General features: G+C 53.3%; 12 protein-coding genes across 12 annotated transcripts; 9 read left to right on the top strand and 3 right to left on the bottom strand.

Moving 5' to 3' along the window:
- The first annotated feature begins 260 nt into the window (after nt 1-260).
- BO66DRAFT_387592 (mitochondrial 54S ribosomal protein mL61) lies at nt 261-1,696 on the top strand. The gene is made up of 2 exons (XM_025646345.1): nt 261-431; nt 682-1,696. Exons 1-2 carry the CDS (start codon nt 393-395, stop codon nt 1,258-1,260), a joined length of 618 nt encoding a protein of 205 aa, XP_025508590.1. The 5' UTR covers nt 261-392; the 3' UTR covers nt 1,261-1,696.
- BO66DRAFT_65725 (uncharacterized protein) lies at nt 1,354-1,877 on the top strand. The gene has a single exon (XM_025653477.1). The coding sequence runs from the start codon at nt 1,447-1,449 to the stop codon at nt 1,744-1,746; it is 300 nt and encodes a 99-aa protein (XP_025508589.1). The 5' UTR covers nt 1,354-1,446; the 3' UTR covers nt 1,747-1,877.
- A 130-nt stretch (nt 1,878-2,007) lies between these two features.
- On the bottom strand, nt 2,008-3,317 carry BO66DRAFT_416948 (rhomboid family protein; the record flags this gene model as incomplete). The annotated part of the gene is made up of 1 exon (XM_025649635.1): nt 2,008-3,317. The coding sequence occupies exon 1, from the start codon at nt 3,178-3,180 to the stop codon at nt 2,008-2,010; it is 1,173 nt and encodes a 390-aa protein (XP_025508588.1). The 5' UTR covers nt 3,181-3,317.
- Nucleotides 3,318-5,469: 2,152 nt separating this feature from the next.
- Nucleotides 5,470-8,217, top strand: BO66DRAFT_65690 (WD40 repeat domain-containing protein). The gene is made up of 5 exons (XM_025653475.1): nt 5,470-5,718; nt 5,818-5,834; nt 5,906-6,054; nt 6,184-7,821; nt 7,874-8,217. Exons 1-5 carry the CDS (start codon nt 5,669-5,671, stop codon nt 7,898-7,900), a joined length of 1,881 nt encoding a protein of 626 aa, XP_025508587.1. The 5' UTR covers nt 5,470-5,668; the 3' UTR covers nt 7,901-8,217.
- Nucleotides 8,218-8,401: 184 nt separating this feature from the next.
- BO66DRAFT_65709 (uncharacterized protein) lies at nt 8,402-9,710 on the bottom strand. The gene is made up of 3 exons (XM_025653476.1): nt 9,651-9,710; nt 8,934-9,590; nt 8,402-8,865 (listed from the first exon to the last, which is right to left on the bottom strand). The coding sequence occupies exons 2-3, from the start codon at nt 9,491-9,493 to the stop codon at nt 8,514-8,516; spliced, it is 912 nt and encodes a 303-aa protein (XP_025508586.1). The 5' UTR covers nt 9,494-9,590; nt 9,651-9,710; the 3' UTR covers nt 8,402-8,513.
- BO66DRAFT_65687 (uncharacterized protein) lies at nt 9,595-10,079 on the top strand. The gene has a single exon (XM_025653474.1). It carries the CDS (start codon nt 9,696-9,698, stop codon nt 9,984-9,986), a length of 291 nt encoding a protein of 96 aa, XP_025508585.1. The 5' UTR covers nt 9,595-9,695; the 3' UTR covers nt 9,987-10,079.
- A 210-nt stretch (nt 10,080-10,289) lies between these two features.
- Nucleotides 10,290-12,625, top strand: trpE (anthranilate synthase TRP2). The gene is made up of 4 exons (XM_025646344.1): nt 10,290-10,629; nt 10,751-10,899; nt 10,957-11,030; nt 11,126-12,625. The coding sequence occupies exons 1-4, from the start codon at nt 10,618-10,620 to the stop codon at nt 12,442-12,444; spliced, it is 1,554 nt and encodes a 517-aa protein (XP_025508584.1). The 5' UTR covers nt 10,290-10,617; the 3' UTR covers nt 12,445-12,625.
- Nucleotides 12,626-14,227: 1,602 nt separating this feature from the next.
- BO66DRAFT_387587 (uncharacterized protein) lies at nt 14,228-14,712 on the top strand. The gene has a single exon (XM_025646343.1). It carries the CDS (start codon nt 14,242-14,244, stop codon nt 14,458-14,460), a length of 219 nt encoding a protein of 72 aa, XP_025508583.1. The 5' UTR covers nt 14,228-14,241; the 3' UTR covers nt 14,461-14,712.
- BO66DRAFT_65612 (uncharacterized protein) lies at nt 14,560-16,353 on the top strand. The gene is made up of 2 exons (XM_025653473.1): nt 14,560-14,856; nt 14,921-16,353. Exons 1-2 carry the CDS (start codon nt 14,658-14,660, stop codon nt 16,273-16,275), a joined length of 1,554 nt encoding a protein of 517 aa, XP_025508582.1. The 5' UTR covers nt 14,560-14,657; the 3' UTR covers nt 16,276-16,353.
- A 1,821-nt stretch (nt 16,354-18,174) lies between these two features.
- Nucleotides 18,175-19,235, top strand: BO66DRAFT_312145 (glucose N-acetyltransferase; the record flags this gene model as incomplete). Its single annotated transcript, XM_025643350.1, has 4 exons — nt 18,175-18,349; nt 18,405-18,499; nt 18,572-18,928; nt 19,032-19,235. 4 exons carry the CDS (start codon nt 18,175-18,177, stop codon nt 19,233-19,235), a joined length of 831 nt encoding a protein of 276 aa, XP_025508581.1.
- Nucleotides 19,236-20,119: 884 nt separating this feature from the next.
- BO66DRAFT_449567 (uncharacterized protein) lies at nt 20,120-22,161 on the top strand (the record flags this gene model as incomplete). Its single annotated transcript, XM_025651790.1, has 1 exon — nt 20,120-22,161. One exon carries the CDS (start codon nt 20,120-20,122, stop codon nt 21,851-21,853), a length of 1,734 nt encoding a protein of 577 aa, XP_025508580.1. The 3' UTR covers nt 21,854-22,161.
- Nucleotides 22,162-22,820: 659 nt separating this feature from the next.
- BO66DRAFT_397368 (putative AAA family ATPase) lies at nt 22,821-25,311 on the bottom strand (the record flags this gene model as incomplete). Its single annotated transcript, XM_025648590.1, has 3 exons — nt 22,821-23,041; nt 23,108-25,160; nt 25,225-25,311. 3 exons carry the CDS (start codon nt 25,309-25,311, stop codon nt 22,821-22,823), a joined length of 2,361 nt encoding a protein of 786 aa, XP_025508579.1.
- Nucleotides 25,312-25,372: the final 61 nt, after the last annotated feature.

The raw sequence follows: 25,372 nt of genomic DNA, 5'->3' as shown, positions 1-25,372 counted from the left end.
GAGGAATGGACGGATCTATGCTTAGTGTTCAGGATGGTAGATTACATCGAACCTCACTGAGGTACAAATACAGGCCAACCCTGACTCACCTAGTCTCGACCCGCTATTTATATGACCAATTCTATCTAACACGCGATATTATATTGCGTGCTAGGTCGAACACATGCATTGGTAGTCCTGGAGCCCGGCCGTATCGCATTGCATCACGTGATTCGATATCGGCTGCTTTTCTTTCCGCCCAAAAATCAACGCGGAAGCTTCCAACCAGCAGCGAAAGCACCTTGAACCACCGCGGACAAATTGCAACCAGTCGCTGCCGGATCTGCGCTGGAATCTAGTTCTGTATCACCACAGCATAGTATACAGAGAGCTTGCGAGCCACTCCCGTCACAATGGTCAACGTTTTCAAGCGGATGCGGAAGCTGAAAACTGTAAGTCAGCCATCATCCATCCCCCTTGTCGATACAACCCCGGAAGACTGACTTGGACTTCGCTGCACCGCTACAGAAGGTAAGACCTTCTTGATACAGATTTCGACATACCCGGTGGCCCCTGTCATCTCCTCGAGCCTCCATACGGCGATCACCAACCGTGACCTCCAAGAGACCCAACACCGACGGAGAGCAACCCACCATCAACTCCACGAAACCTCTCGAGACTGACATCTGCAAAACTACCCAGCTTCTCAACGTCCGCGTTGGCACCGGAGCCGCCGTCTTCCCCGCGGCGCCCTCGGCGACCCAAGAATTCCCCGCGATCACCCGCCTGCACCTGACCTACGCCCGCAAGATCTACGGCGGCCACCAAGGCGCCCGGCATTTCTGGCGCAACTGCCTCCCGCGGCTCAAGTACCACAACCCGGGCATCCCGATGACCGTCCGCCAGACGGAGGACCAGGACGGGCCCGCCGCCCTGAGCGTCTACTTCGCCCAGAAGACCAGCACGACCGCCGCCTCGCTCGCCGCCGAGGACCTCAAGGATGCCCACGCCCCGGCGCCCGCCGACAACGAGCAGGTCGCCGTCCTCGACGTCCGCAACCTCCCCTACACCGAGATCTGGAACAAAGTCAAGAACCTGACCAACGCCACGGAGATCCCCGCGACGACCCAGGAGGCGGCCGAACTGCGCAAGCTGGACGAGATGGCCGCCAAGTCCAAGACGGATCGCACTCGTATCGCGGCCAAGCGGCAGGTGAAGAAGGACCAGGAGCGCATGCTGAAGGAGGCTAGAGAACAGGTCGAGAGGTTGAAGCAGCTCTAAAAAAAAACAGAAGTTGTTGTTGACTGTTTTTTTTTTTGCCTCTCTTTCTTTTGTTTTCTCTTTCCTTTTGCGCTTTTCTCTCCACCGTCCCTTTCGTCTTTTCCGTGTGTGTGGGTGGTGTCATAACTTTCCAGCTGCTTTCAAGATGCGGTTACAGTTTTGGTTTGTGGGGTTCACAACTTGGTCATGGTCACTTGTAGCATACTAGCATTTTCCCTGTTTCATATTTCCTATACTCTTGTTCGATTATGTGGTTCGTGTCGAGAATATTACATCCCTGCTAAGGGAGTTTGTACTTCTACGGTTCTTGTGGTGTTATTTGGCTTTCTATATGACTTCCTGCATTTTCCATTTGTAGCGAAAGTCTGGAAGTCCTGTTGGCATATTGAATTAGAAACAATTTGCCGCGGTCATGAGTCATGTAAAATGGATAATAGCCTCCAACCCGAACATGTATCTACCCTCATTCATATGATGCATTCGTAACATGCCCAGTTGGATCCATAATGCGAAAATATACAGTCAGTAAGAAAGCAGGTGGACTTCCCTGGAAAGTACAAATTGCTACCCGTCTTGAAGGACTCACCACCATGGATGGAGAAAAAGAGCAGCCAAGCCCGGGCAAGGATGGGACTCAGGAAGCCGAACTGGCAGCCCTCCTTGGCCCTTCACAACACAAGAATGATTCTTTAAGGATATCTCCAAACGAACACAAAAAAAAGGAGCAGTGCTGAGCATATTTTCACATTAAGAGTGGTCCGGAGTGTAGCTAGTTTCACCCAGCATCGCCTGTCCTGCTGCTACTGTTGGGGTCGGAGTCTGACTATGGGCGGCGCCTGGCTGATTCAACGTCAATGGGGGCGCTCTCGCTGCTGCTGCAGCCTGGAGTCTTTGATCCAAGGCCTTGAGAGCCAGCGCGCGTCGTCGCTCGGCCTCCTCCCGCTTGGCCGTGGCTCGTCCCCCGCGCTGGTTGGAAAGAAGGCTGGGAAGACCGGCTTCGCCGCGGGCCAGGACCTGCTGATTGCCGGATGCGATGTCCTCCTCGGAAAAGGGGGTGCAGACTCTCGCCGCAACCAAGAGCGCATAGACCTGGTCGGAGAAGAAAGCGATGGGCGGCTGGAGGAGGTCGGGGAATAGGCATGCGAATGCGAAGGTCTCGCTCGCGTCACCCCTGATGCCCAGTCCGTCGGTCGAGGTGCCGGTCAGGTCGGGCTGGCGCTTGAAGAATCGCAGGTAGGTCCAGCTCGTCACGAGACCAAGCCAGGAAAGGAGCGCGGCGGCCCGGGTGCCGACGACTACACCGCTGATCGTGTTCAGGAGGAGGAAGAGGGCGGGGAAGTGCTTCACCCGCATCTTCACCAAGCCCTGGAAGATGGTGACGGTGTGTTCGGGGACGAGCTGCTTAAAGGCGACGAGGAAGGACGCCTGAATCGAGATGCCGCCGCAGATCTGCGTGACACTGGACGGCGGGAAGTCAGCAGGGAAAGCGCACGATGTGGTGCATTCGCGAGGGGTGAAAGGGGCGTACCCGCTGCTGGCGCTGCCGCTCATCGCAGTACCTAAGAGATAGATAGGTACGATGACCACATTAGGGATCACTGCGATCGTGAGGATGAACTTGGCAAACTCTCGTGAACCCCACGCCCGCTCCAGGTACTTCCCGCCGTAAAAGAGGGTGGCGGCGTTCAGAAGAACAGTGAAGATGTTCCGCTCCACAAACGTAGCAGTCACGAGCGTCCACGGGTAATAGAGGAGATATGACGGAACAAGCGTAAGGTAGGGTACGATGGGGGTGACGGTCGGTGTGCCCCCCGTGGTGTCAATTTGGCGCCATCGGGCAATGTTGTACAGCAAGGAGAGGGTAAGGAGACTGACGAGGCAGATTCGGGTGGCCGGAGGGATGTTCACTCGGAGAGCCATGATGAAAGAGGCACTGAGAATAAGAGCTCTTGCGGTTGCTAGACCGCAGGCTGATTGACGGAGCCCAGCTGGGAGATGTGAGGTTGTGAGGAGGGACAGCGAAAGTGGTTGAAGGAAAGATAGGAATTCAGGCCGAATCAACTCAGCTACTATTATTAAGGTGTACGGAGAGAACAAACACCTCCCGAAGAACAGTCGGGAGTCCCGAGACGAGTCCTTTTTGGGATAAGCTGCAAGGATTAGTACTCCGTACCTACTACTGTAGTAGGATCGCATAACATATCTGATTGGTCACCTTGCAGGGCCTTACTAGAACGGGGTCTCATCCTTAAATGCCCTGGAAGAGCCTGGCATCACCGGTGCTTGGACCTTTTGGACTACGGAGTATGTACACAGTACGTAGCTAATACCTAGCCTTATCACAGATTGTGGAGTAAATACTAGAAATAGGGGGGGAAAAGGTTTCCAGCGTGGCCCGAGTTATTCTTTAAGATTTCTTTCGTATAATAGCGAAGATTGAATACATCATGGTGACAATGGAGTCTGTCTTTGTTCGGGCCATCCGACTTAGCATGACCCTGATGACAATCGGGCATGTGCTCCGAATTCTCCCCTGCAGTATTCCTACTGTAGCAGTCTTCTGGTATGGTTCGTTGACAGAAGACGGGGAGCATAGTTGATATCCATGCAAAAGCTAGACTCTAGACAGGAGGTAACACAGAGCGACATTTACATTTATTTGCACCGGCGGGGAGCGGGAGGGATTTAGCCCACAATGCATGCATGCACCAAAGATGATGTACGACGAGCGGATCGACCGGCCAGCCCAGCAAAAGGATGGACCGCACCAAGATCCAGATCGACTATTGACGACAACCCCTGTGGGTGAGTACGATCTGACATATACTAACTGTCACTGAGAGGCTCTAGGTATCGAAGTATTGGAGTAGACATTGTCTACGAGCTGAAGACAGATCGATGGCAATCAAATCCCCCCGTGACGAATTTGAGGGGTAATTCTTCCAGCCCAGCAGCCAGCCTAGCCCTTAACCATGTGTTCAGGAAATGATGCTCCATGGAAATGCAGTCGACCTGATCAGAATAAGGTAACCAACCAGAAAATAAAAAAAGAGTTGGCCCCGTTTGCACTAGTCCCAACCCGGCCCAGCGGCCAGGTCGATCCGCTGGCCGTCAATTTGATGGTAATTTGATGGTACGGGTTTAGTCAACTGCACGCTAACCATGGCCTAGACGCCACAACGAGTCAAGCGCCCCCCCCCATCATCCCCCGAAATTGTCCCAAGTCAACACCGTCCGTCCGTCTGTCTTCTGTCTGGCAGTCTGTCTGTGTCGAAATTGTTCACTGTCACAGATTCAATCATTTTCTGGCTGTTATTGCTGAAGTTGAGAAACCTAGACTTGAGAAGCACTGAACGAACAGACCGACAGACTGACCAGACTGTTAGACTGTCTGCCTGTCTGACAGAAGACATAACTGGAAAAAACACATCTGAAAAAGAGTGTTTGGAGGGTCGTCCATCCGAGTGTCCGGTCTGAACCTCTCTCTCTCTCTTTCCCTCTCTCTTTACCCACATACCGTACCTGGTCTTGCTGCTGCTGCTGCTCCTGCTACTACTAGACTACTGCCCCGAAACTAAGGGTAGTTCCTCATCCGTCCGTCTGGCCTCCCTCTAACTTAACCTCTCCATCAGTCAACTCAACTCAAATCTCCCTTTAGAGATCGCCCGCTGCCATCCCATCTCATTCCCCCAATTATTTTCGTATCTCTTCTCTATTTCCTACAGTTCTCCACGGACCCTCTCTCCTTTGGTTCTCTCTTTCTCTCTCTTTTGCCCCCCCTCCCCCTCCCCCCCTCCTCGCCCCCCCCCAATCCGCCCCTCTCTTCTTTCTTCCCAAACACTTGGTGTTGCTTCTCCGGTCTCTGCAGTTCGCTAGCGGGTCTACCATCGTCAAGCCACACGTTGGTGTCGATTTCCTCCCGTCCCGATATTATTCGTTCTTCACATTTCCCTTTCAACCTCCATTTCGTACTGCTGTCAGAGAACCTTGAAACTTCTCTTTCGTCCTAACAATCTCGTCAGTGGGAGCTTGTAGAATGTTCCCTAGTCATTTGCACGCTTTGTGACCATCTTACTGCCTTTCTCATCTGACATTTGTGGCCTGCGTCCGGGCCCTGCATCTTTAACCTCCCCCTTCGCATACTGGTCGTCTCCCTTGTCACAGCCTTGGCTGCGTCTTTACCCGTCTCGTTCTCCCCTCTTCTCCAGCAGAGCTCCCAGCTTCGAGAATTCTTAGCACGAAAGAATTTGCTCCACAGTGCTTAATCAGTCGACTCCCGGGAACTCTCACATCTTCTGAAGCTTCATTTTCCCATCTCGCGCCGTTGCTCATCTGTCTCGTCGGAGAAGCTTTTCACTTCTGGCATGCTAGCGGACCCTACATCTTACTAGCTGTCATACATGTAACAATGGCACACCCTGATCTCACATCACATCATGTCAATTACCTAATATGGAGGTATGTATCAATTTCCATTTGAGCCAACCTCGTTCCTGTTTCGTCTCAGCGCAATCACTGGCCGTGGCCCTGGTGCATCTTCCGCTGACTCCATGATAGGTACCTCCAAGAATCAGGTAAATTCATGTTTTCTGGTGGTTGACAAAACAATCAAGCATTTGTTAGTTCCGCTGACGCTCGTTTATAGGACATGGCGAAGCTGCAATCACATTGCAGCGCGCGTGGAATCATGACCCGCAGAGTTTGCCATTTGCCCCATACATCAAAACCCATGCTCTTGTCTCGTTAGTACAAAAAGGCCTACAGTATTACGAACTGGAGCATTCTATTGATCGGGTATGAACACAATTCTTTCCATCTTATCCTCAAGTATCTATCTTCACCAAACAACCCTTGGGAGCCATTTTGCGTGGATTTGAAAAACGAAGATTGCGAAGATGGCGCATAGTCTAATTTGCAACATAGGATGGAAATGCGACATCTTTTTCACCATCGACTTATTTTTTCGGACCAGCTCCTTTGGAGCCGGAGACGTCAAAGGTGCAAAATGGCCCGGATGAGGCAGCAGTTGGCACAGACCAGGCGCCTGTCTCGCCCGCAAGCAAAGTTGCGCGCGAGAGCGGCGGCGGCGACGGCGTGACCAATGGTCATTTGACGGCCGATGTTGCCGCCCCCCAGCCCGTCCCAAATGCTAAGAAAGCTCGCAAAAGTGACCGCCCAGAAACTAACGGTGATGAGATGCCGATGGAAGTAGATTCCAATGGGGTCACACACTCAGAGGTCAAAGCCGCAGTGGCAGCCGAGGAATCGCCATCAACAGCCGAGATGGCGGTGGATGGGGATGGCGACGTGAGCATGGGCATCCGACCGGAATCGCAGGACCACCAGGAACCACCCGCACCACCACCGCCAACCTTTACCCTGACAACCGGCCACAGCGTTGGCGTACAGATCACCCCCGCCAAGGCGGCCGACCTGGCACCCGACACCGCCCTCCTGGAGGTGGCTGGTGACGATCACGTGACGCGGTCACTGTGGCGTCCCAATGACCCCACCGTTGTCGTCGCCGCTGGTGATACATTCTGTAGTCTATGGAGATTATCGTCAACCGCGCCTCCGGTGCAAGAAAAACTTGTCGAAAACAATGGCGACCGTACATGTGTTTCAGCAGTCTCCTGGGAGCCCAACGGACACAAGTTAGCTGTGGCGACATACAATGACATGAGAGGCTCGATCACGATGTATGACGTCTTTGGACACGCCGTGGACTTGCTCCCAGAGGTACCGCGGATGATTACCGGCTTGCATTGGGCGGGAAATGGCTCGAAATTGATTGTGGTTGCTTCCGATAGTCGAATTTCCGAGCTTGCTCTGTGGGACGATTCCCTACGTCCGGATGAATTCCCCTCCCCGCAGGTCATCGACGGGACTGTACTCGATCTCTGCTGGCTGGGATGCAGCCAAGTCTATGCTTGCGGCCCTGGCACTGTCTATCAGTGTGATGTGGATTCAAGCGTTCACATCTCAAAGACCTTCAACTCGAGCAATGCAGAGAGGCTTTGGGCTTTCATCCGGTGTGCTAATGTTGGCTCCTCACCCGTGGCCGTTGCCGCATCCTCCGCCAAAGCTGCCCTCTGGGTACCGACTCACGATATACACCTCGACAATGCTCACGAAGGCGAGATTACTGCAATTGAAATCAAACCAAATGGAGAACAGTCTGCGGTAACCCAAACTGTCTTCATGGCATCCTCTTCAACGGATGATACGGTGAAAGTCTGGCGAATCGATCTGGAATCAAAGCGTTTCGAATGTATTCATCAACTCTCCCTCGGTCCCTCATCTCCCGCTCTGGCTGCTAGCTTCTCACCAGATGGCTACGCGCTTGCGGCTGCCAGCAAGGACAGTCTGCTAATCTGGAACGCACAAAGAGGCGGGACCGCGATGGCTGCATGGAAAGCCCCAGGAGGTGAAGAGCGGAAAGCAGAAAATGAATCAGGGGCCCCCGTCAACGGACCTAATGGAATTACAGAACCGGTTCTAGATCGTTCTCTGGCGTGGGATACTGATGGCAAGAAACTTGCGTTTGGATTTGGTAACCAGGTATGGCAATTTCGACCCTGGCGAGTTCAACATGCTAATTAGGATAAAATAGTTGGCCATCGTCAATCTGCAGCGCTGAGTGTTCAAATCGATGACATTGCCACCATCATTCAGATTCTTGCGACACCATTTTGAGATTATGATCGATGACTATTCGATGCACATACTGTATGTCACTTCATTCAGCGGCGATGAAGGCAAACCGGGAATACAAGCCAGCCGCAACATCATGGCTTTGTGCCTCAAACAGATCTTATCTTTGCGCTCCTGGTTCTCGGCAGGCCCCGATGTACCATGTTATCGAAGCGCAATCCCGGAGAGCATCCATCACGTCTACAGAATACACCTTTACAGCTATACTACCATAATTATAGTTCTTGCTTCGATAAATACTTGGGTTAGATCACTCTTAAACGGCGCAGGTTGGACTCAGGCAGCAAAAGCGGCGGTTGGCGACTTCACGGGTTGATTACGGTGGCTCTTGTGACTTCATTTCGCTCTCTTCTTTTTTCGCACTGTACCAATTGTTTTTGGTCGACTGAATGGGCGCAAGTGCGCGCCGCCTCATCTCAGATCTAGTGGGGTAACGCCTCCTCAGAAACCTCTGGCATCCCGGCTCTGGGTAGCATCATCGGTGCTTGGTATCACCAATTACATGTCCATTTCCTTTAAAGCAGCGATTCCTAGTCTCATCAATCCAGACTTGTTTGGGAATGATCCCTCTGTCTTTGCATCTGCTCCCTTCTTTGTTCCCTTCGCAGGTCGCGATCCTTCTGTCGAATGTGAAAACCCTCCTCGACGTCCTTCCAACCCCGCATCCATGCCATGATGCCTTCAAAGAGTGCTTCTCCGTCGTCATTGAACTGTTCTTCCTTGGCACACTTCGTCCACCGCCGTTGACTCTTTCGCCGATACTTCATCGCGGGTCCCCCCGCCACAGCTAAGAGATGCTGCTTGTGCCAGTCGTCCACCCAAATTTCCAAGCCATTGATCGTTCCTTGCATGGCCTCCCGTTCCGCCGAGTCTTCGAGAATATCTTTCCGACTAGTATCGACATATCAGTATGCTAATTACAGCAAGGCAACGGACAAGAATCATGACGCGTCACTTACAGTTCGTGTATCTCGTCGTCTAGCTCTGCCAGTCTCAGTGTCAACACCTGACGCTCCTGGGTGAGCAAACTGTGAATTTCAAGCGACTCTCTGCGGCGCTGGCTGAACTCCGTCTTCATCGCTGTAACTTCGTTGAGAAGATCTCGCAGCTGAGAGTGCGATATCTCCTGGACATCACCGAGATGATTCGCTGTGGTCGACACTGGTGTGATGGAACTCGTATGTGGATTTCGAGGAGAGTCTACTGGGCTAGGCGGTCGAGAATGCGCACGGGGCCGACAACGGGCGACTTCTTGTGAGAATGCCGGACGCGGATCAAGCAGGGCCTCCATCTCCTGGAGGCAGTGGTGGATTGTGGTGGAGTCTGATATAGAAATCGAATTGCTTTCGGACAGAATTTGAGCTACTCGGATGAGACGTGCAGGCAATAGGGCTGCATCATTTACCTCGCTTTCGAGGAGATGCGAAGCGCCATCGTGGTCTGTGAGAGTCTTATCCCATGCTTGCTCGGCTACCGAGGATGGCGGCGAGGGCTGTGAGTAAGATGTCTGATGCTCCATGGGGGGCTATTCCGGGGGTTCAGAGACGTTGTTGTCTTCTCGTTTTCTATAATTGGATCCTATCGTAGTGCCACTTATTCCCTTATCTCGATAGTCTCTTAGAAATGTCAGGCCTATGAGCATAGAATTTGAGGGTCGGTGCAAGGGGGCGGATTACAAGTAGCGTGCTGCAAGCCCGTGCGCACAGGAGAAAAAGGGTGAAATGTACCCTTCTTTCTTTAGACTGACGTGCAGTGATACCCAAGAACAGGTTTGGGCGAAGGTATTAAAAACAACAGCTCACGTCCGGCCTCAGATGATGATGATAATGATGATGATGATGATGATGACGATGATGATGACTGCTGTAACAATGCTTCCAGCAAGAACAACAGCTAATCAGGTTCGCGGAGGATTCCCACAGCAACCGGGGAATAACTTGGGTTGGGCGACAGGATGGCAAAGGAGCTTGATAGGTAGAAACGAAAGAGTATATTATAATATCCTGAATTGAAACTAGGGAACGATCCCGAAGGTCCAAACTTCAGTAGACAGACACCCAAGCAAGGGAATCGCAGGAGGAACAATGGGATTGTTGACAGTCGGGCTGTCAATAACAGTAGTTAGTTCATTAGCTGGATGATAATGATGAATAAGAATCGGGATGAATGCCGCCGTCTATCAGGCCGGTAACGCTAGTCCCGGTTGGGAGAATGGCAAGCCAGTCAATTGAGGCATCCACTGGGCACTGATAACTACAGTCTGGATGGCCACTTCGGGAACATATCAATCTTCAATCATTGAACTTAGTACTCTGTACTGAATCACTTTACGGAGCTTTTGCTTTTCTCGTTCCTCGGCATCGCCTTAGCGGTGGCTTATTCTTCTTCTTCTTCCTCTCTCACTGTCATCCCATCTCACTGTCCCATTCTTTCCACTGTGAGAAGCCTCTTTTTATACTAATATCCATTGCCTCTGCTCGCCCGCCCGCCCCGCCTGCCAGCAAATCCTCCCCCTCCATCCTGGGCTCAGCTCCGGTTCACTTCCGGACTCGGGCTCTTTTTGATTGTCCCTCCCTGCCAATCTTCTCCCCTCTCCCCCATCCGTTACTTTTTCCCGCACACCACCAACTCCATACACAAAAGATGGCGCCGTCTGTAAGTGCTTTTCTAGTTCTTGCATTGTCTCTAAACATGTAACATGCATCGCGCTCGACGAGAGTTACAAACATCACTGGTACGAAAGTGGTTGCATGCTAATCCCTTCTGACTCACCCAGATCACGATTGTGCCGTCTCTCGAGACTGCAGGCGAGGTCATCGATTCCGTCCGAGATTCCAAGTTTGCTCCCAACCTTTTGCCGTTGGTTACTTCTATCTCAGCCGACCTCTTGACTCCTACCCTGGCATATCTGAAGATTGCAGAGAAGTGAGTCGTTTGCCGCCCGCGACCTTCGCCGCTAAGTAGGCGCGCTGACCGGTTTAGATCCAAATTGTCGTTCCTCTACGAAAGTGCTGCCACCACTGAAACCATCGGAAGATACAGTTTTGTTGGAGCTGGTATGCGGTACCCTTCCTAGCCCACTTTCCCCGGTTTTCGCGATCCAAAGCTCGTGACTAATTCGCCCGTCTCCTTTTTTTTTGTGCGTGCGCAGATCCCCGCAAAGTTATCAAGACTGGCGCTGGCCATGGGCCTGAGTGTGATCCGCTGCCGATTCTGGAGGAGGAGTTGTCCGGATATCGCGTCGCGACAGTACCCGGCTTGACTCTTCCCCCTCTGACCGGAGGTGCTATCGGCTACGTTGGTTACGACTGTGTGCGGTATTTCGAACCTAAGACGGCCCGCCCAATGAAGGATGTGCTGGGTATTCCCGAGTCGCTGTTCATGCTCTTCGACACTATCGTCGCTTTCGATCACTTCTTCCAGGTTGTCAAGGTCATCACATACATTCCCATTCCCAACAGCAAGGCGGAGCTCGAGGCGGAGTACAGCAAGGGTCAGGAGGCCCTTCAGCGCATTATCGCGACTCTCCTACGCCCCGACCACCCACTTCCACCTCAGGGTCCTATCCTACAGAACCAGGAGTACACGTCGAACATCGGACGCGAAGGCTACGAGCGTCATGTTACTCGCCTGAAGGAGCACATCTCCAAGGGTGACATCTTCCAGACCGTGCCCTCGCAGCGGTTGTCCCGCCCCACCTCCCTCCACCCCTTCAACCTCTTCCGACACCTGCGCACCGTCAACCCGTCACCATACCTTTTCTACATCGACTGCGAAGACTTCCAGCTGGTTGGTGCCAGTCCGGAGCTGCTGGTCAAGGAGGAGAAGGGCCGCATCATCACACACCCGATCGCGGGTACAGTAAAGCGCGGCCGGACGCCTGAAGAAGACGAGGCCTTGGCCACCGAGTTGCGCAGCAGTCTGAAGGACCGCGCGGAGCACGTTATGTTAGTGGATCTGGCACGCAACGACGTGAACCGAGTATGCGACCCGACGACGACACAGGTGGATCGGTTGATGGTGGTGGAGAGATTCTCGCACGTGCAGCATCTCGTGTCGCAGGTCTCGGGTATCTTGCGGCCGGAAAAGACGCGCTTCGACGCATTCCGATCGATTTTCCCTGCGGGAACGGTGTCGGGCGCACCCAAGGTGCGGGCGATGCAGCTAATCGCGGAGCTGGAGGGCGAGAAGCGCGGTGTGTATGCGGGTGCGGTGGGTTACTTCGGCTATAACATCGCCAGTGCGAATGGAACGGCAGAAGTGCCGGGTGCGATGGACACTTGCATTGCGCTGCGGACCATGATGGTCAAGGACGGGGTGGCTTACCTGCAGGCGGGAGGAGGCATTGTGTTCGACTCAGACCCGTACGATGAGTATGTGGAGACGCTGAACAAGCTGGGAGCGAACATTGCCTGCATCAAGGGCGCTGAGGCCAAGTACCTCAGTCTGGAGGAAGAGCAAAAATCCTAGAATAGCACTTCTTTGTCCTCTCCTTCTTCAGATTTCTAGTTTCGACTTCTTCTCTTTCATCTCTTCAGGCTTTAGATGACATGACTTTTCAAAGTGAGCAATGGACATGGAATATAGACCACTCTTCGATGACTGACCGCTAGAGGTTGTCGATAATCGAATTCAAACTTTGGAAAGAAATCCGGGGCTCCGGAGATGACATAAGGTTTGAGCCGACAAGGAGGAGCAGGAAACCGCATAAATTCTGCTGCCTGCAATTTTCACCATCTTTGCCGGGGGGGTGGGGGGGGGGGTGAGGGTTCGGACCCTTTTCTTTGTCACTCAGTGTTAATCAAAAAGATCGCATGGACGGGGTAAGGATCGGGGGTTCAGTCAGGATGAGGCCGAACGTGGTTTCAATCTGCAAGAAAGGCCGGCCCTGCCTGCAATGACGTCGACTGCGAGGCCGGCCAGGCGCTAAGCACAACACACGGGGATGATGGCCTGCACCGCCTCGGAAAGAGAGCAGACTCAAGTGTTTAGAGTTGGTTATGGGCGGAAGAGACCTGGAGAAGGACGAGTCGGATGCCTTGGAAAGGCTTTGAATCTCTAGCCTAGATTTTTTTTTTCCACTTTTCCGACTTGGAAGGAAGTCCGTCGAATGATTGTTGTATAGGTAGTGTGTTCAAGTGTGTATAGGGGAATGGTCAATTGACGTCAAGTGATGGTGGAAGTGGTAACTAACTTAACCCTATAATATTAAATCACATGGAATCACTTTATAGTTGATAGGGAGTAAAGACAGCATGAATGTCATGAATAGAGGAAACATAGTCCAGATGGAGAGCAGAGGAAGAGGAAGACGAAGAGAAAGGAATGACACCATCCCAAGTAGTTCCATCATCGCTCGGCTTCCTTCTCCTGATCATCTCATCCATCACTATCAAATTCGATAAAATCTTTCTCCTTTCTTCTTAGCTCTTCCGGTCTCCATATTATTTGACCGACAATTCTCCCTCCGGTAGACCTTGAATAACTTTTTTGTACCGTCCCAATTCCTTCTTCGTCCTTGTACACTGTCTGGGTGCCCCCTATCCGACTGGCCGCTGCCCGAGGGAAGTGAATGAACGCCCGAGAAGGCAGATTCGACAAACCTGACGCAACTACACACTTGGAAGAGAGTTCCTTTGCATCTAACACGAGCGCATTGCATCCGAGCTCAGTAAGAACGGAAATCCCTGCTATTCCAGAACGGCTTAGAGGGTGTGGTTGTGAAGTAAATTGGCTGGAAGCTATTGAACGGTCTTCCGGTGGCACCCAACCTTTTAGTCCGCCCGATCTCTCTCTCTCTCTCTCCAAACAACCAACTTCCTCTTCTCTTCTCTTCCTCCTTCTTTTCCTCCTCCACAACTCCTCCCTTTCCCTCACATCTCTTCTTCCTCTTCTTCCAACTCCATTAGCCGATTTCCGACCTTTCACTGCTATCTGCAGTCGCGATCCCCTGTTATTCGGATTATCCTGAATTGCACCCAGTCTTTCCCCGCCGGGTGCCAGAACGCTGAGTGACAATTCCGAACGCGGCTTACATACGCCTTTCCCACCGTTCTAAGCGCGATAAGGAGTCGGACTGGTTCTACTCCCCATCGCAGTTGCTCCATCCTCTCCAGCTTCATTGACGCCCACTTCTGCGCGATCGCCCTGTTCGCCTCGCTCACAACCTCTGTCCCTCCCTAATCATCCCTCTTACGCAAGCCAAAGGCGGAAAGGGCCGCCTAGTCTATCCTCACTTGTCCCATACACACACGCAATACCGCCACCATGTCCAAAGTCGTGCGCAGTGTGAAAAACGTCACCAAGGGTTATTCCTCCGTGCAGGTCAAGGTTCGAAATGGTACGTTGGACTGTTGCTGCCCGCTTATCTTGCCTCCGATCGGCTGTAACCTACGATACACCCTCCTTATCGTCATAACTTCCACTCAATTAAGGATCACCTCCATTCCGGCATTTTCTCCATTGGATGAGTTCATAGTCGATTGACGCTAATGTCTCATTTCTTCTTCCCTGTACAGCTACGAGTAATGATCCGTGGGGGCCTACTGGCACCGAGATGGCCGAAATCGCCGCCTTGACCTTCAGCAGGTAGGCTACCCCGCGTCCTCCGTGGCCTGCATGGTCCCGCGACTCACACTGACCCCCTCGTGCAACCATCTAGCCCCACCGATTTCTACGAGATCATGGACATGTTGGATAAGCGCTTAAACGACAAGGGCAAAAATTGGCGCCACGTTCTCAAGTCCTTGAAAGTCTTGGATTACTGCCTGCACGAAGGCTCCGAGTTGGTAGTAACGTGGGCTCGTAAGAATGTCTACATCATCAAGACTTTGCGCGAATTTCAGTACGTTGATGAGGACGGACGCGATGTCGGACAGAATGGTAGGTTTTAAACGGGGTGGCTGGAAAAATCTACGTCATATCTGGCTAACCGTTAGATTTACAGTCCGTGTGGCCGCCAAGGAACTCACCTCGCTCGTTCTGGACGAAGACCGATTGCGCAGCGAGCGCTCCGATCGCAAGCTCTGGAAGTCCCGGGTGAGCGGTCTGGATGACCACCAGGGGGGCTACGCTCCAGAGCCCCGTCGCGAGCGCCGCGAGCGTCGCCGCACCACGAATGACGACGACGACGCCGAATACCGCTTGGCAATCGAGGCGAGCAAGTATGAAGCCGAGGAGGAGCGCAAGCGCCGGGCTAGGGAAGCGGCCGCGGCCGACGACGATGAGGATTTGGCGAAGGCAATCAAGCTGAGCAAGGAAGAAGAGGAGCTGCGCAAGCGGGAGCTGGAGGAGAGCAACGCTCATTCGCTGTTCGATGATGCCCCTACGCAGGTCGCCCAGCCGCAACCTACCGGATACAACCAGGGTTATCAGCAGCAGAGCGCGGTCGACTGGTTCGGCAACCCGATCAACCCTCAGCAGCCACTGACAACTGGATATTTGAACAACCAATATGCCCAGCCTACTGGTTTCCAGAGTCAGATGACCGGTATGCCCAATGGATATGGCAACGGATTCCAGGCGCAGCCGACCTCGTTTGACCAGAACCCCTATGGCCAGGCGCAAAACAACTATTTGCAGCCGCAGGCCACTGTACAGCCACAACATACAGCATTCAATGTCAACAACCCCTGGGGAGGGGACGCATTTTCCCAGCAGCAACAGCAGCAACAACCGCAACAGCAGCAGTTCCAACAACCTCAGGATAACTTCTTGTCGGCGGGTACGAACAACCCATGGGCTAGCCCTCAGCCAGCGGATGCTCTGAAGCCGATGCCCACGGGATCGAACAATCCATTTGCACCACGTACTCAGCAGTTCCAGAGCCGCCCTGCTACTACGGGACCTCCATCACTGAATACTTTGGCGGAAGAGAGGGTCACGAACCAATTCACTTCGCCTAACCCGATCGCGAACTACCAGACACAGCCACAGTCACTTGCACCGCCCCAGCAGTCTTTCACGCCGCAGAAGACCGCACCCACTCAGATGCTGGATCCGCATCGCGCACAGTTGAACGCACTCTTGGCTTCTGGAGAGGGACAAGACACTTTCGGAAATGTGGGAGATCTGCGGATTCCCGCCCAGCACACGGCTCCGGGTACATTTGTCAACTCGGCCGGACAGGGATTGGACAAGCTCCGGGCCACGCGGACGGGCAACAATCCTTTCTTCAACCAGCCGCAGCAGCAGTTCGTTCCACAGCAGACGGGGTTTGCGCAGCCGGTCAACAACCCTTGGGGGGGACAGCAGACGTATCATCAGCAGCCTCAGCAGGGTGGCAGTTTGATCGATTTGTAGGACCGAGGGGTGGACTGGTGTATTGACGGGGAGTGGGGGGGCTGGAATTAATCCTGATTTTGATATCTAAAGCCCGTTGTCCCCCGGGCTTTCTTATGTTTGTTATTATTTGCCTTCACTTGTTTCTTATTACTTTCCCCCCTTTATAGTTGATATCAAGAGTCATCGAATTCGGATACCAGGTTTCTTGTTGTTATCTTCATTGGTATTGGTTGGTGCCATCTTTTACAGTCCACACATCTGTTTTCTCTGGTCAATCTCAGGCCGGGTTGAGCATTGGATAATCTCCCACATCGTTCGCTCGATCCCTTGCTCACATGACCACCGCGGTACGACCTGCTTGTCCTGCTTGTCAACTCACACGAACCACCTCGCTCGTGTAGATCCTCACTTGTATGAATCCCTCGCTCGCGGGAGTCATCACTGGTTATCACTTGCATAAACTGCTTTGCTTACAGGAATATCCCTGCTCATATAAATTGCCTCGCTTGTACGAAGCCCTACTAGCATACCGCAGCGGACCTCTAGCGCTCAGCACCTTGACATCAAGCTTCAAAGGGACCCCTTCTTTTTTTCACCGATAGAAGGCCTACTATCCTCAGTATCGAGGAATTAGTGCTTCTCATGAGTAATACCCCAACTATGTAGAGTTTCTTCACTGATACACTGCAGCTGATATTCGACCATATGGACTGATCAATTCTATGTAGAAAGATCTACATCTCGACCTCTTCGGTAGAGGGCTTGTTATAGTTACTTTCCGAACCAAACCTAGGGGTACCAACTTTATTAGACGACATGTAACTGACTCGGGTGTTCATTTTCAATTATCTTATTCTTATTTGGTTTGTTTGGGAAAATGTCATAACGGCGATGCGACCCTCTCTGTCCGTCATTTCCAGTTTTGTTCTTGGCTTGCCCAAATAGAACAAAGGCCGGTGGCTAACCTCGGATGAAGCAACGAAGGGTCTAAAGATATCATCCGAGCACAGTATCTGAACCATACTGTGCCTCTAAAGTGATCGTTAGCGATAGAATTGAAGGAGGCCGAAACCGAGACGGTACTAGTCTAGCAAGTTTTTTCAAATCAAGGGGGCCGTAAAAAAAAAGAGAGAAAAGAAAAGAAAAGGAGGCAAGATTCTATGTCGTGCCCTGACTTACTTGTCCTGGCAACCTTAGTTGCCTAGACTACCTGTTGAAGACTAGCTCAAAAGGTCATCTCTCCACCTGCAGGTGGCTACTAAGTTACTGAGTACTACTACTACTACTACTACTGAGACCTACGTGGTAAGATTATAAGGGCTGGCATCTATGTATGTACGGTATAGCTTCGAGCCTGAAGCCTGGACTACTCCTAAGGAAATTAAGTATTGCAAAAGCTGACCAGGTAATCAATACCATGTTTGTCGAAGTGAAGCATAAAAAACACATTAGGATTCCAGCAATGATTGCTGTGTGGTTGTATAGTACCATGGGACATGATCTTAGCCCTGAAGCCCTAGAAGCCCGAGAAGAGCCCCCCCCCCCCCACCCCCAAAAGTCTCATGAACGATATAAATGCCTTTAGAGATATACGAGTGCTTCCATTCTTGAAATCTTCCTTTGCACATATACTCCAGATCCAGCAGAGATCGGTGTGAGCGACTTTTTCTTCGCCCGGCAGCAGCAGTTAGTTGTATACCCATTTCTCCCGCAATGTTACTTCCGTCCCGGTTTCTTTGTCTACCCTTCTGTGTCATCCTCGTCGTTCTACTTCTATGGAGGCTGCCGATCAGAGGCTCTCCGGTGTTTTGTCGCAGTGACTCGCACTTGCCAGTCCAGTCTCTGGGGCATATCGACTGGTCACGGTTTGCCTACGTGCAATATGCTACCAACACCGCCTATCTTTGCAACTCGGTGATGATTTTCGAAAGACTCCACCGTTTGCAAAGCCAGCCAGATCGCGTTCTGATGTATCCTTCGCACCTCGATCCAGAGATGGACTCCATCGAAGGTGGATTACTGCGCAAGATGCACGCGCAGTACCGCGTGCGGCTGGTTCCGATTGACGTGCAGAGTCGAAGCAGTAGTGACGGTGAGGAATCCCATTGGGGAAGGAAGAGATTTAGACGGACTAACTCTCAATTAAGTCACATGGGCAGAGAGCTATACCAAGCTTCTTGCTTTCAACCAAACCCAGTACGCGCGGGTGTTGAGTCTAGACTCTGATGGGACAATCTTGCAGGTATGTCCCCCAATGCTGGCTGGCTGTCTGAACAAATACTGACAGTCCCCCCCCCTCAAACCCCCCTACCAGGCAATGGATGAATTGTTTCTTCTTCCCCCGGTCCCCGTGGCAATGCCACGCGCGTACTGGCTCGGCTTCGATCATCGCCTGCTAACCTCAGCGGTGATTTTGATTCAGCCCTCGGAATCCGAGTTCGGCTCCATCTGGGAGAGGATCCAAGTGGCCGGGAAATCTGACTACGACATGGAGATCCTGAATGATCTATACCAGGATAGTGCGATGGTCCTGCCGCACCGTCCTTACATCCTCTTGACCGGCGAGTTTCGTTCCCAAACTCACGCGAATTACCTCGGCGCCCCGCACACCAGATGGGACCCTGATCTGGTCTTGTCAGAGGCCAAATTCCTGCATTTCTCGGATTGGCCGGTCTCCAAGGCAAGTTTTGCACAAACTGGTCGATCCAACTGGTTTTCCTCCTGTTGTTTTGGGGTGTCCTTACTTACTGACATCGGTCGATCCACTCAAAAAGCCTTGGCGGAAGACCCCGAGGCCGGTCATGAACAAAGAACAACCGGCCTGTCACAACGATACCACCCAGACGGGGATGCAAGATTGTCGCTCGCGTGAGCTCTGGTTAGGCTTCTACCGGGATTTCGCCGAGCGTCGACAGGTACGAAGCTCTATTTTCGTCACTGGAGTATCTCTCCCCCGCTGGTACTTACAGTGCGTTTAGAGGATCTGTGGATTGCATGTAGACTGAACATTTGGCACGGAATTCGTCAGGACCGGACTGGCGATCACTGGTCAGCACATCTTAATCGTGTGTCTTTGGAAAAGAGAGGGGGTCGGCCATCATTTGACAATATAGACTTCCGTTGGCTATGTGCTGAAAGCTGTGGCTAATCTCTCTTCATGTAGCACCTGTGCCGCGCCTTAGTACATGTGTTGTATACCATCGTTCCTGCTCTTGGGAAAGCCTACGCTGCAGGCAAGGAAAGAGAAAAGTCCCCACGGCGCATCCTGGAGGGTGGGTTCAGGATCTGAGCCTCTCATCACACACGCTACCGGGGTTGCCTCAGCCCCTGAATGATCTGCCTTGAGATTCAATAATTCGACTCCCTGGTTTCAGTAGCCATCGAGACACTCGCCCGGCACATGCAAGACCTGCGTCATCGGGTAGGCACGAAAAGGCAAGATAGGCAGGTTCCCGACGAAAGACCAGAGCAATGGAATGGAAGAAACCGCTAAAGTTACCCCCTTGGGTGTGAAATGAACCTACACCGTGAACTATTTCTGAGCAACAGAAACAGGGTTGAGACCGCATGGCAAAAGAAAGCATCAGAGCCTTGGCCTCGTATCAGTCTCAGTCAAGTGTAGCCAGTCAGGGCTACCACCACTACAAGTTGACAGTCGCAGGTCAGACGGACGGGTGTCTAGGGGTCAAGTCACTCAACTGATGAAAGGTAGCCAGTCCTAGGGCAAGAATTGAGGATCAAAAAGAAATTAAGTCTCTTGTCCAATGATGGCTTCGATCTATTCTCTATTGCTTGACCCCTACAGGAGTTCTGGCTGTTCAATTCACACGCTGTCAAGAAAGGCATGCTTGGAGATCTCACCATGTGCCGTTCTATTCTTGCTTTCTATCTTTTCCTGTCTGCCGAGATATGGTGTAACTGCATTGCAGCCGCAGCAGCTAGCCCTTTCGCTGTATCCTGGTCGGACCAGACGTTTGGATTCGACGGTCCGTGGCGCGCGGTAACAGTGAAGGTGGGATCGCCAGGACAGGAGCTGTCATTATACCCCGGAGGCAGCTGGGGAGGCTCAGTCTTCCTGGAGTCGATTTGCTCCAATTCCACCCTCGCGCCCATCTGCCACACCAGCAAGGAAGGGGGCTTGTTTGACGGCAGCAGGTCTGCCACATTCGACAACGAATCAATACAATTTGGCGCAGCAGGCGCATTTCGTGTGGGGGAGGCCGATGCTGTGCGACAATACGGCACGGTCAGGTACGGATTCGACTACTACGATGTTGGTGGCAAAAGGATACCGAACGTATCAACTCGATGGATCACAGATGCGTATCGTGTTTATCCTGGAGGGAAAGCTTACCCCGTCGACCTGGGGATTCTCTCTCTAGGCGCAAGCGACATCAACCAAACTTTCACTCAGGATGACGACAAGCCCGCCATCCAGACCACTTTCGTCCCAAGCTACATGTTTGGCACCCTCAAAATGCTTCCATCTTACTCCTATGGTATGCACATTGGCTCGGTGCTCCCCAAGATACCTGGATCGCTGTATCTAGGGGGCTATGACCAGAACCGCGTTCTGGGCGAGGTCTCGGCTCAGTCGTTCTCCAGTGGTTCGTTCCCCATCGGCCTGGTTGACATCGAAGTTGGGGTCGTGAGAGGGGGCTCCCCCTGGAACTATTCATCCCAGCATGGACTTCTGGCCAAGGGGAACGCATCAATTGCCCCCGGCATCACTGTGACCATGAGCCCCGCGGACCCTTACCTCTACCTGCCCCAAAGCACATGTGCAGCGATCGCTGCCGAGCTGCCGGTCGTGTACCAACCCGACTACGGGCTTTACTTCTGGGACACCACGGACCGTCGATATAGCCAGATCATCACGTCACCAGCATACCTCGAGTTTGTATTCAGCAAGAACTCGCGCAACAACGCCAACTTGACCATCAAGGTCCCATTCTCGCTGCTGAATCTGACGCTCAAAGCTCCTCTCGTAGAGAAGCCGACATCCTACTTCCCTTGCATGGGCACAACCGGCACCTATGCGCTGGGCCGGGCCTTTGCACAAGCAGCATTCATTGGTGTCAACTGGGGACTTCCCGCGGGGAACTGGTTTCTAGCCCAGGCTCCCGGGCCCAATATCCCTGGCTCCGCAAGACCGACCGTCATCAGACCCGGTGATGCCACGATTTCCGCGAGCTTGAGCGAATGGGAGAATAGCTGGGAAGGACACTGGACGGAGCTACCTACTATGCGCGGAAGCTCTGGGTCACCGGACGACGGCGGCGGCGGTCTTTCCGACATTGCCAAGGCCGGCATTGGGCTGGGCGTGAGCCTGTCCCTCACCCTGACGGCGCTGGCGGCTGTGGTACTATTGCGGTACGGGAATCGATGCACTACACTACGTTCCCCTAAGCCCATCGACGACGACGAGGGGCTTGTTGCTGTCGGCTTGCATCCGCGGGATTCGCTGTCGGCAGGCGTCCCGCAGGCCCGACAGCTCGGGCACCCAAGGACTCTCGCAGAGTTCAGTGATCAGCCCTCTGGGCAGGTGTATGAGCTTCAGGGCCAGCGCCATGGTAGTGTATATGAGCTTTCTTGAGGACCGCTGCCCCCCTCACCCCAAGCAAAGCGCCCTTGGTCATCTCGGTCACTGCATGCAAACCCTTCATGCGTTCACTGTTTTTTTTTTTTCTTTTTACCGTTAGGAGGAGGGTAAGGGTACTCTTGTATTTCCGAGCGATCTCTTTCTGGGTGGTTCTGAGGGGGAAGGAAGGAAGGAGGGTTCATTACTCCGTGCTTCTCAATAGTATAGATATCATGCCCTTAATCTATTTAGCCGTGGGCTGTATAACGTTTAATCATAACGAAAACTGTAACTCAAGTGAACCTAATCGTCCATATCTTCTGTCCACAATGTTACTTCTCCACCGTCCTCTGTTCATAGGTGTCAACAGTCAATATGAACAGATGAATACTGAGGTGACATGGGCTTCCACCTATTCACAATATCAAACTTAGATCTTGGATCGGATTTGTGGGAGATATCATAGCCTAATCTGTAACCCTGTGCCGGGAACCCTGATGGACACCTATCCCTATCCCTATCGCTATCGCTATAGCTATCCATCCCCCCCTCTTTGCTGCGCACAGTTACAGTCACATACTACAGAAATCATCCTCCCTCCAGGTAAAGCTCGAAGAAACACACCAAAAAAAAAGCCTTTACCCGCGGCCGTCCATCTTAAAACAAATCCAACTCCCCGCCATTTTCTCCCAAACCCCACCCCCACAAAAACGCCTGTACTCAAGTTGTCCTGTCCGAAAGAGAGAAAAACAAAAGACTCCGGAGTGCCCAACCCTAGCCTGACCGCCCACATCGCATACCCAATACCCCGTACCCCAGAACCAGAACCAAGTGTACACAGTACAGCCATAAGCAGATCGAAAGATTGACTCCCCACAAGACATCCAAGCCAACAGAATACCACGACAATGAAACCAGGAATAGAGAAGAAGGAGTTTAGAAGAGAGGGGCCAAAAAAGGTCAACATGCCGATGATTCTTGTCTATCCGCCCCGTTCACCAAACTGTCTCGCCCACTCCTCGTACTCCTGTAACCCTTCCTTGCTGACACTGGGCCGGATCGAGAGCAAGCTCGCCTCGAAATCCTGGAACCGGATCGGTCGAATCTGATCCATCGGGGTGTGCAGCAATGCCTCTCCGAGGTTGCGGAGCGGGCCCATGGCGGCGTCTTTGGCCAAGGCGGTCATGTCGGAGCCGGAGAAGCCTGAATTTAGATAGATGTCTTAGTTACTTTAAACGAGAGTCAATGAGAAACGTAGGCAAAACTCACCCTCCGTAACCTGGACTAATACCTCGATGTCCTCGTCCGTCAACTCGTGGTTCTGATGACTGAGCAGTTTGCGGAGTTGCTGTTCGCGGACGTGTTGTTCGGGGAGTGGGATGTATTGTCGCCGGACGAAGCGGCGACGGGCCGCCTCGTCGATGTCCCAGGGCATGTTTGTGGCGGCGAGGACGAGCACGCGGCTGGCGTCGCCGATTTTCTTGTCCTTCTGTTCGCGGCCGGCGGCGGCGCGTTGGAGGTCGGACCATTGGATGAGGAACTCGGTCTTGGAGCGGCGGGAGGCTTCGTTCTCCGTGCCCGAGGAGCGCGCGGAGAGCAGGGAGTCGATCTCGTCGACAAAGATGATGGACGGGGCCAGGGCTTTGGCCAGGCCGAACAGCGCGCGCACGAGCTTCTCACTCTCGCCGTGCCACTTCGAGGTGAGCGTAGAGGCCGAGACGGAGAAGAAGGTCGATCGGGATTCGGTAGCCACCGCGCGGGCCAGCATCGTCTTGCCCGTGCCTGGCGGTCCGAAGAGGAGCATGCCGCGCGCCGGCTCGCGGAGACCCGAGAAGAGGTCGGGCCGGAGGAAAGGGTAAACCACGGCTTCTTTGAGGGCCTTCTTGGCTCCGTCCAGACCGGCAATATCGTCCCAGTGGACTTCGTCGCCGCGGACAACGATGTCGTTCAATATTTGGCGCGCAGCCGTCGCATCGACGCCTTTCGGGAGCTTATTCATCACACTCATGATGGCATCCTCTTCGTCTTCTTCCTCGAGGTCTTCCTCGTCAGGATCCGTAGACTTGGGCCCGGATGATTCAGGGTCGCTGGATGGAGGCGTTACCGTGCGATTCAGGCCTCCTGGCGACTGAGCAGCGACCTTCGCGCTGCTGGGTGAGAGGGTCAGGCGATCCAATCCAGGGACCAGCCTGCCATCGGTTGACGAGGTGGGTGTAATCCGTGGACGAGATGCCGGCTTGGTTCGCGGTGTGCCCGAACCTTCCGGCGGGTGTGGTGACACACCTGATGGGGAGGAAGTGGGATGGGGTGACCGTAGGGAGACCGGTTTCGGTTTGATAGAAGGCTTAGGCGGAGGCTGCGGCCGACCTACATTTCTTGATTGCGATTCAACCGAAGCGGGGAGCGACTGATTGGAGGACTGATGTCGAACTTCGCCGCCGACCGGTTTGCGGTGCGTCGATGTAGTAGGGGTGGTAGTGGAGGATGAGGTTGCCGTTCTCCGTGCAGAAGGCCGATGCGATACCGACTGGTCTGAGGCACGGGGTTTACGGCCATGTCGACGTTCGTCGGGGTCATCTGCCGGATGGGTTGCTCTCCTTGGAACACGCTCGTCGCCGGAGAGCGGACGGCGGGATTCCGACTCTTTTCGGATGCTCGAGTCATTGGAGGCCCGGGTCGAGGCCAATGCCGCATCACTGGCCGTTCTGTCTGGCGGCGTGAAGGATGGGTAGATGCTACCCCAGGCCAGCCCTGCGGCCTGGGAAGCTGCGGCCGGCCGCAGATCCCTCCGGCGGGAGCTGTCCTTCTTCTTGCTCTGTTTCTTGATCTCCGAACTGCGCAGGGTAAAAGGCATGGTCAGCTTCCGCCGTTCGGGGCTCGAGGTGCGCGAATCGGCCTTGCTCGGAGAATGCGACTGGGTGCGCAGGGCGGGGGTGCCCGGCATGGGGGGAGAAGTGGCGGCACTGGCTGACTCCCGTCGGATTGACTCCGAACTAACAGTGGTGGTGGGAGTCGGACGACCGGGGATGGTGGGAGGTTTGGAGAGGTCGGTGTATCCAACGGCGGGGACGGTCCCGTCGCCGATCCAACCGGGGGTGGCTCGCGGAGGCGATTTGCCCGATGTATCCTTTCGACTTTCGCGAAGGGCTTGCAGAAGATCGACGCGCTCGCGGCATTGCAGCTCCAACTGACGGATGGAGTCCTGCAACGCTCGTTCGGTTTCGTTCTTGGGGGTATACTTGGCGGGGACTCGATAAGCGTTGTGATAGTAGATCGTTTCCAGGGCGGAGCGCCAAGATCTTAAGGCTTCCTCCTCATTATTCTGACAGAATCGGAATAGTTCAGCTTGAAGTATGGGGGTAGAATGCTGGGAAAAAAGTACAGACCTGGCCCTCAAAGTAGACGGCAGTTGAGCACATCAAATAGCAATCATCGTAGGTCTTCTGCAATGAAGACGCCGGCTTGGGGCGCATCATTCATTCGAAGTCGAAGGAGGGGGGGGAGATGGAGCGGGAATCTTGCAGGACCCGCCCG

This window comes from Aspergillus aculeatinus, assembly GCF_003184765.1.
Source record: "Aspergillus aculeatinus CBS 121060 unplaced genomic scaffold BO66scaffold_2, whole genome shotgun sequence".
Classification (NCBI taxonomy): Eukaryota; Fungi; Ascomycota; class Eurotiomycetes; order Eurotiales; family Aspergillaceae; genus Aspergillus; species Aspergillus aculeatinus.
Note: the sequence above shows the minus strand (reverse complement) of the source record. Positions and strands in the feature narration are given on the sequence as shown.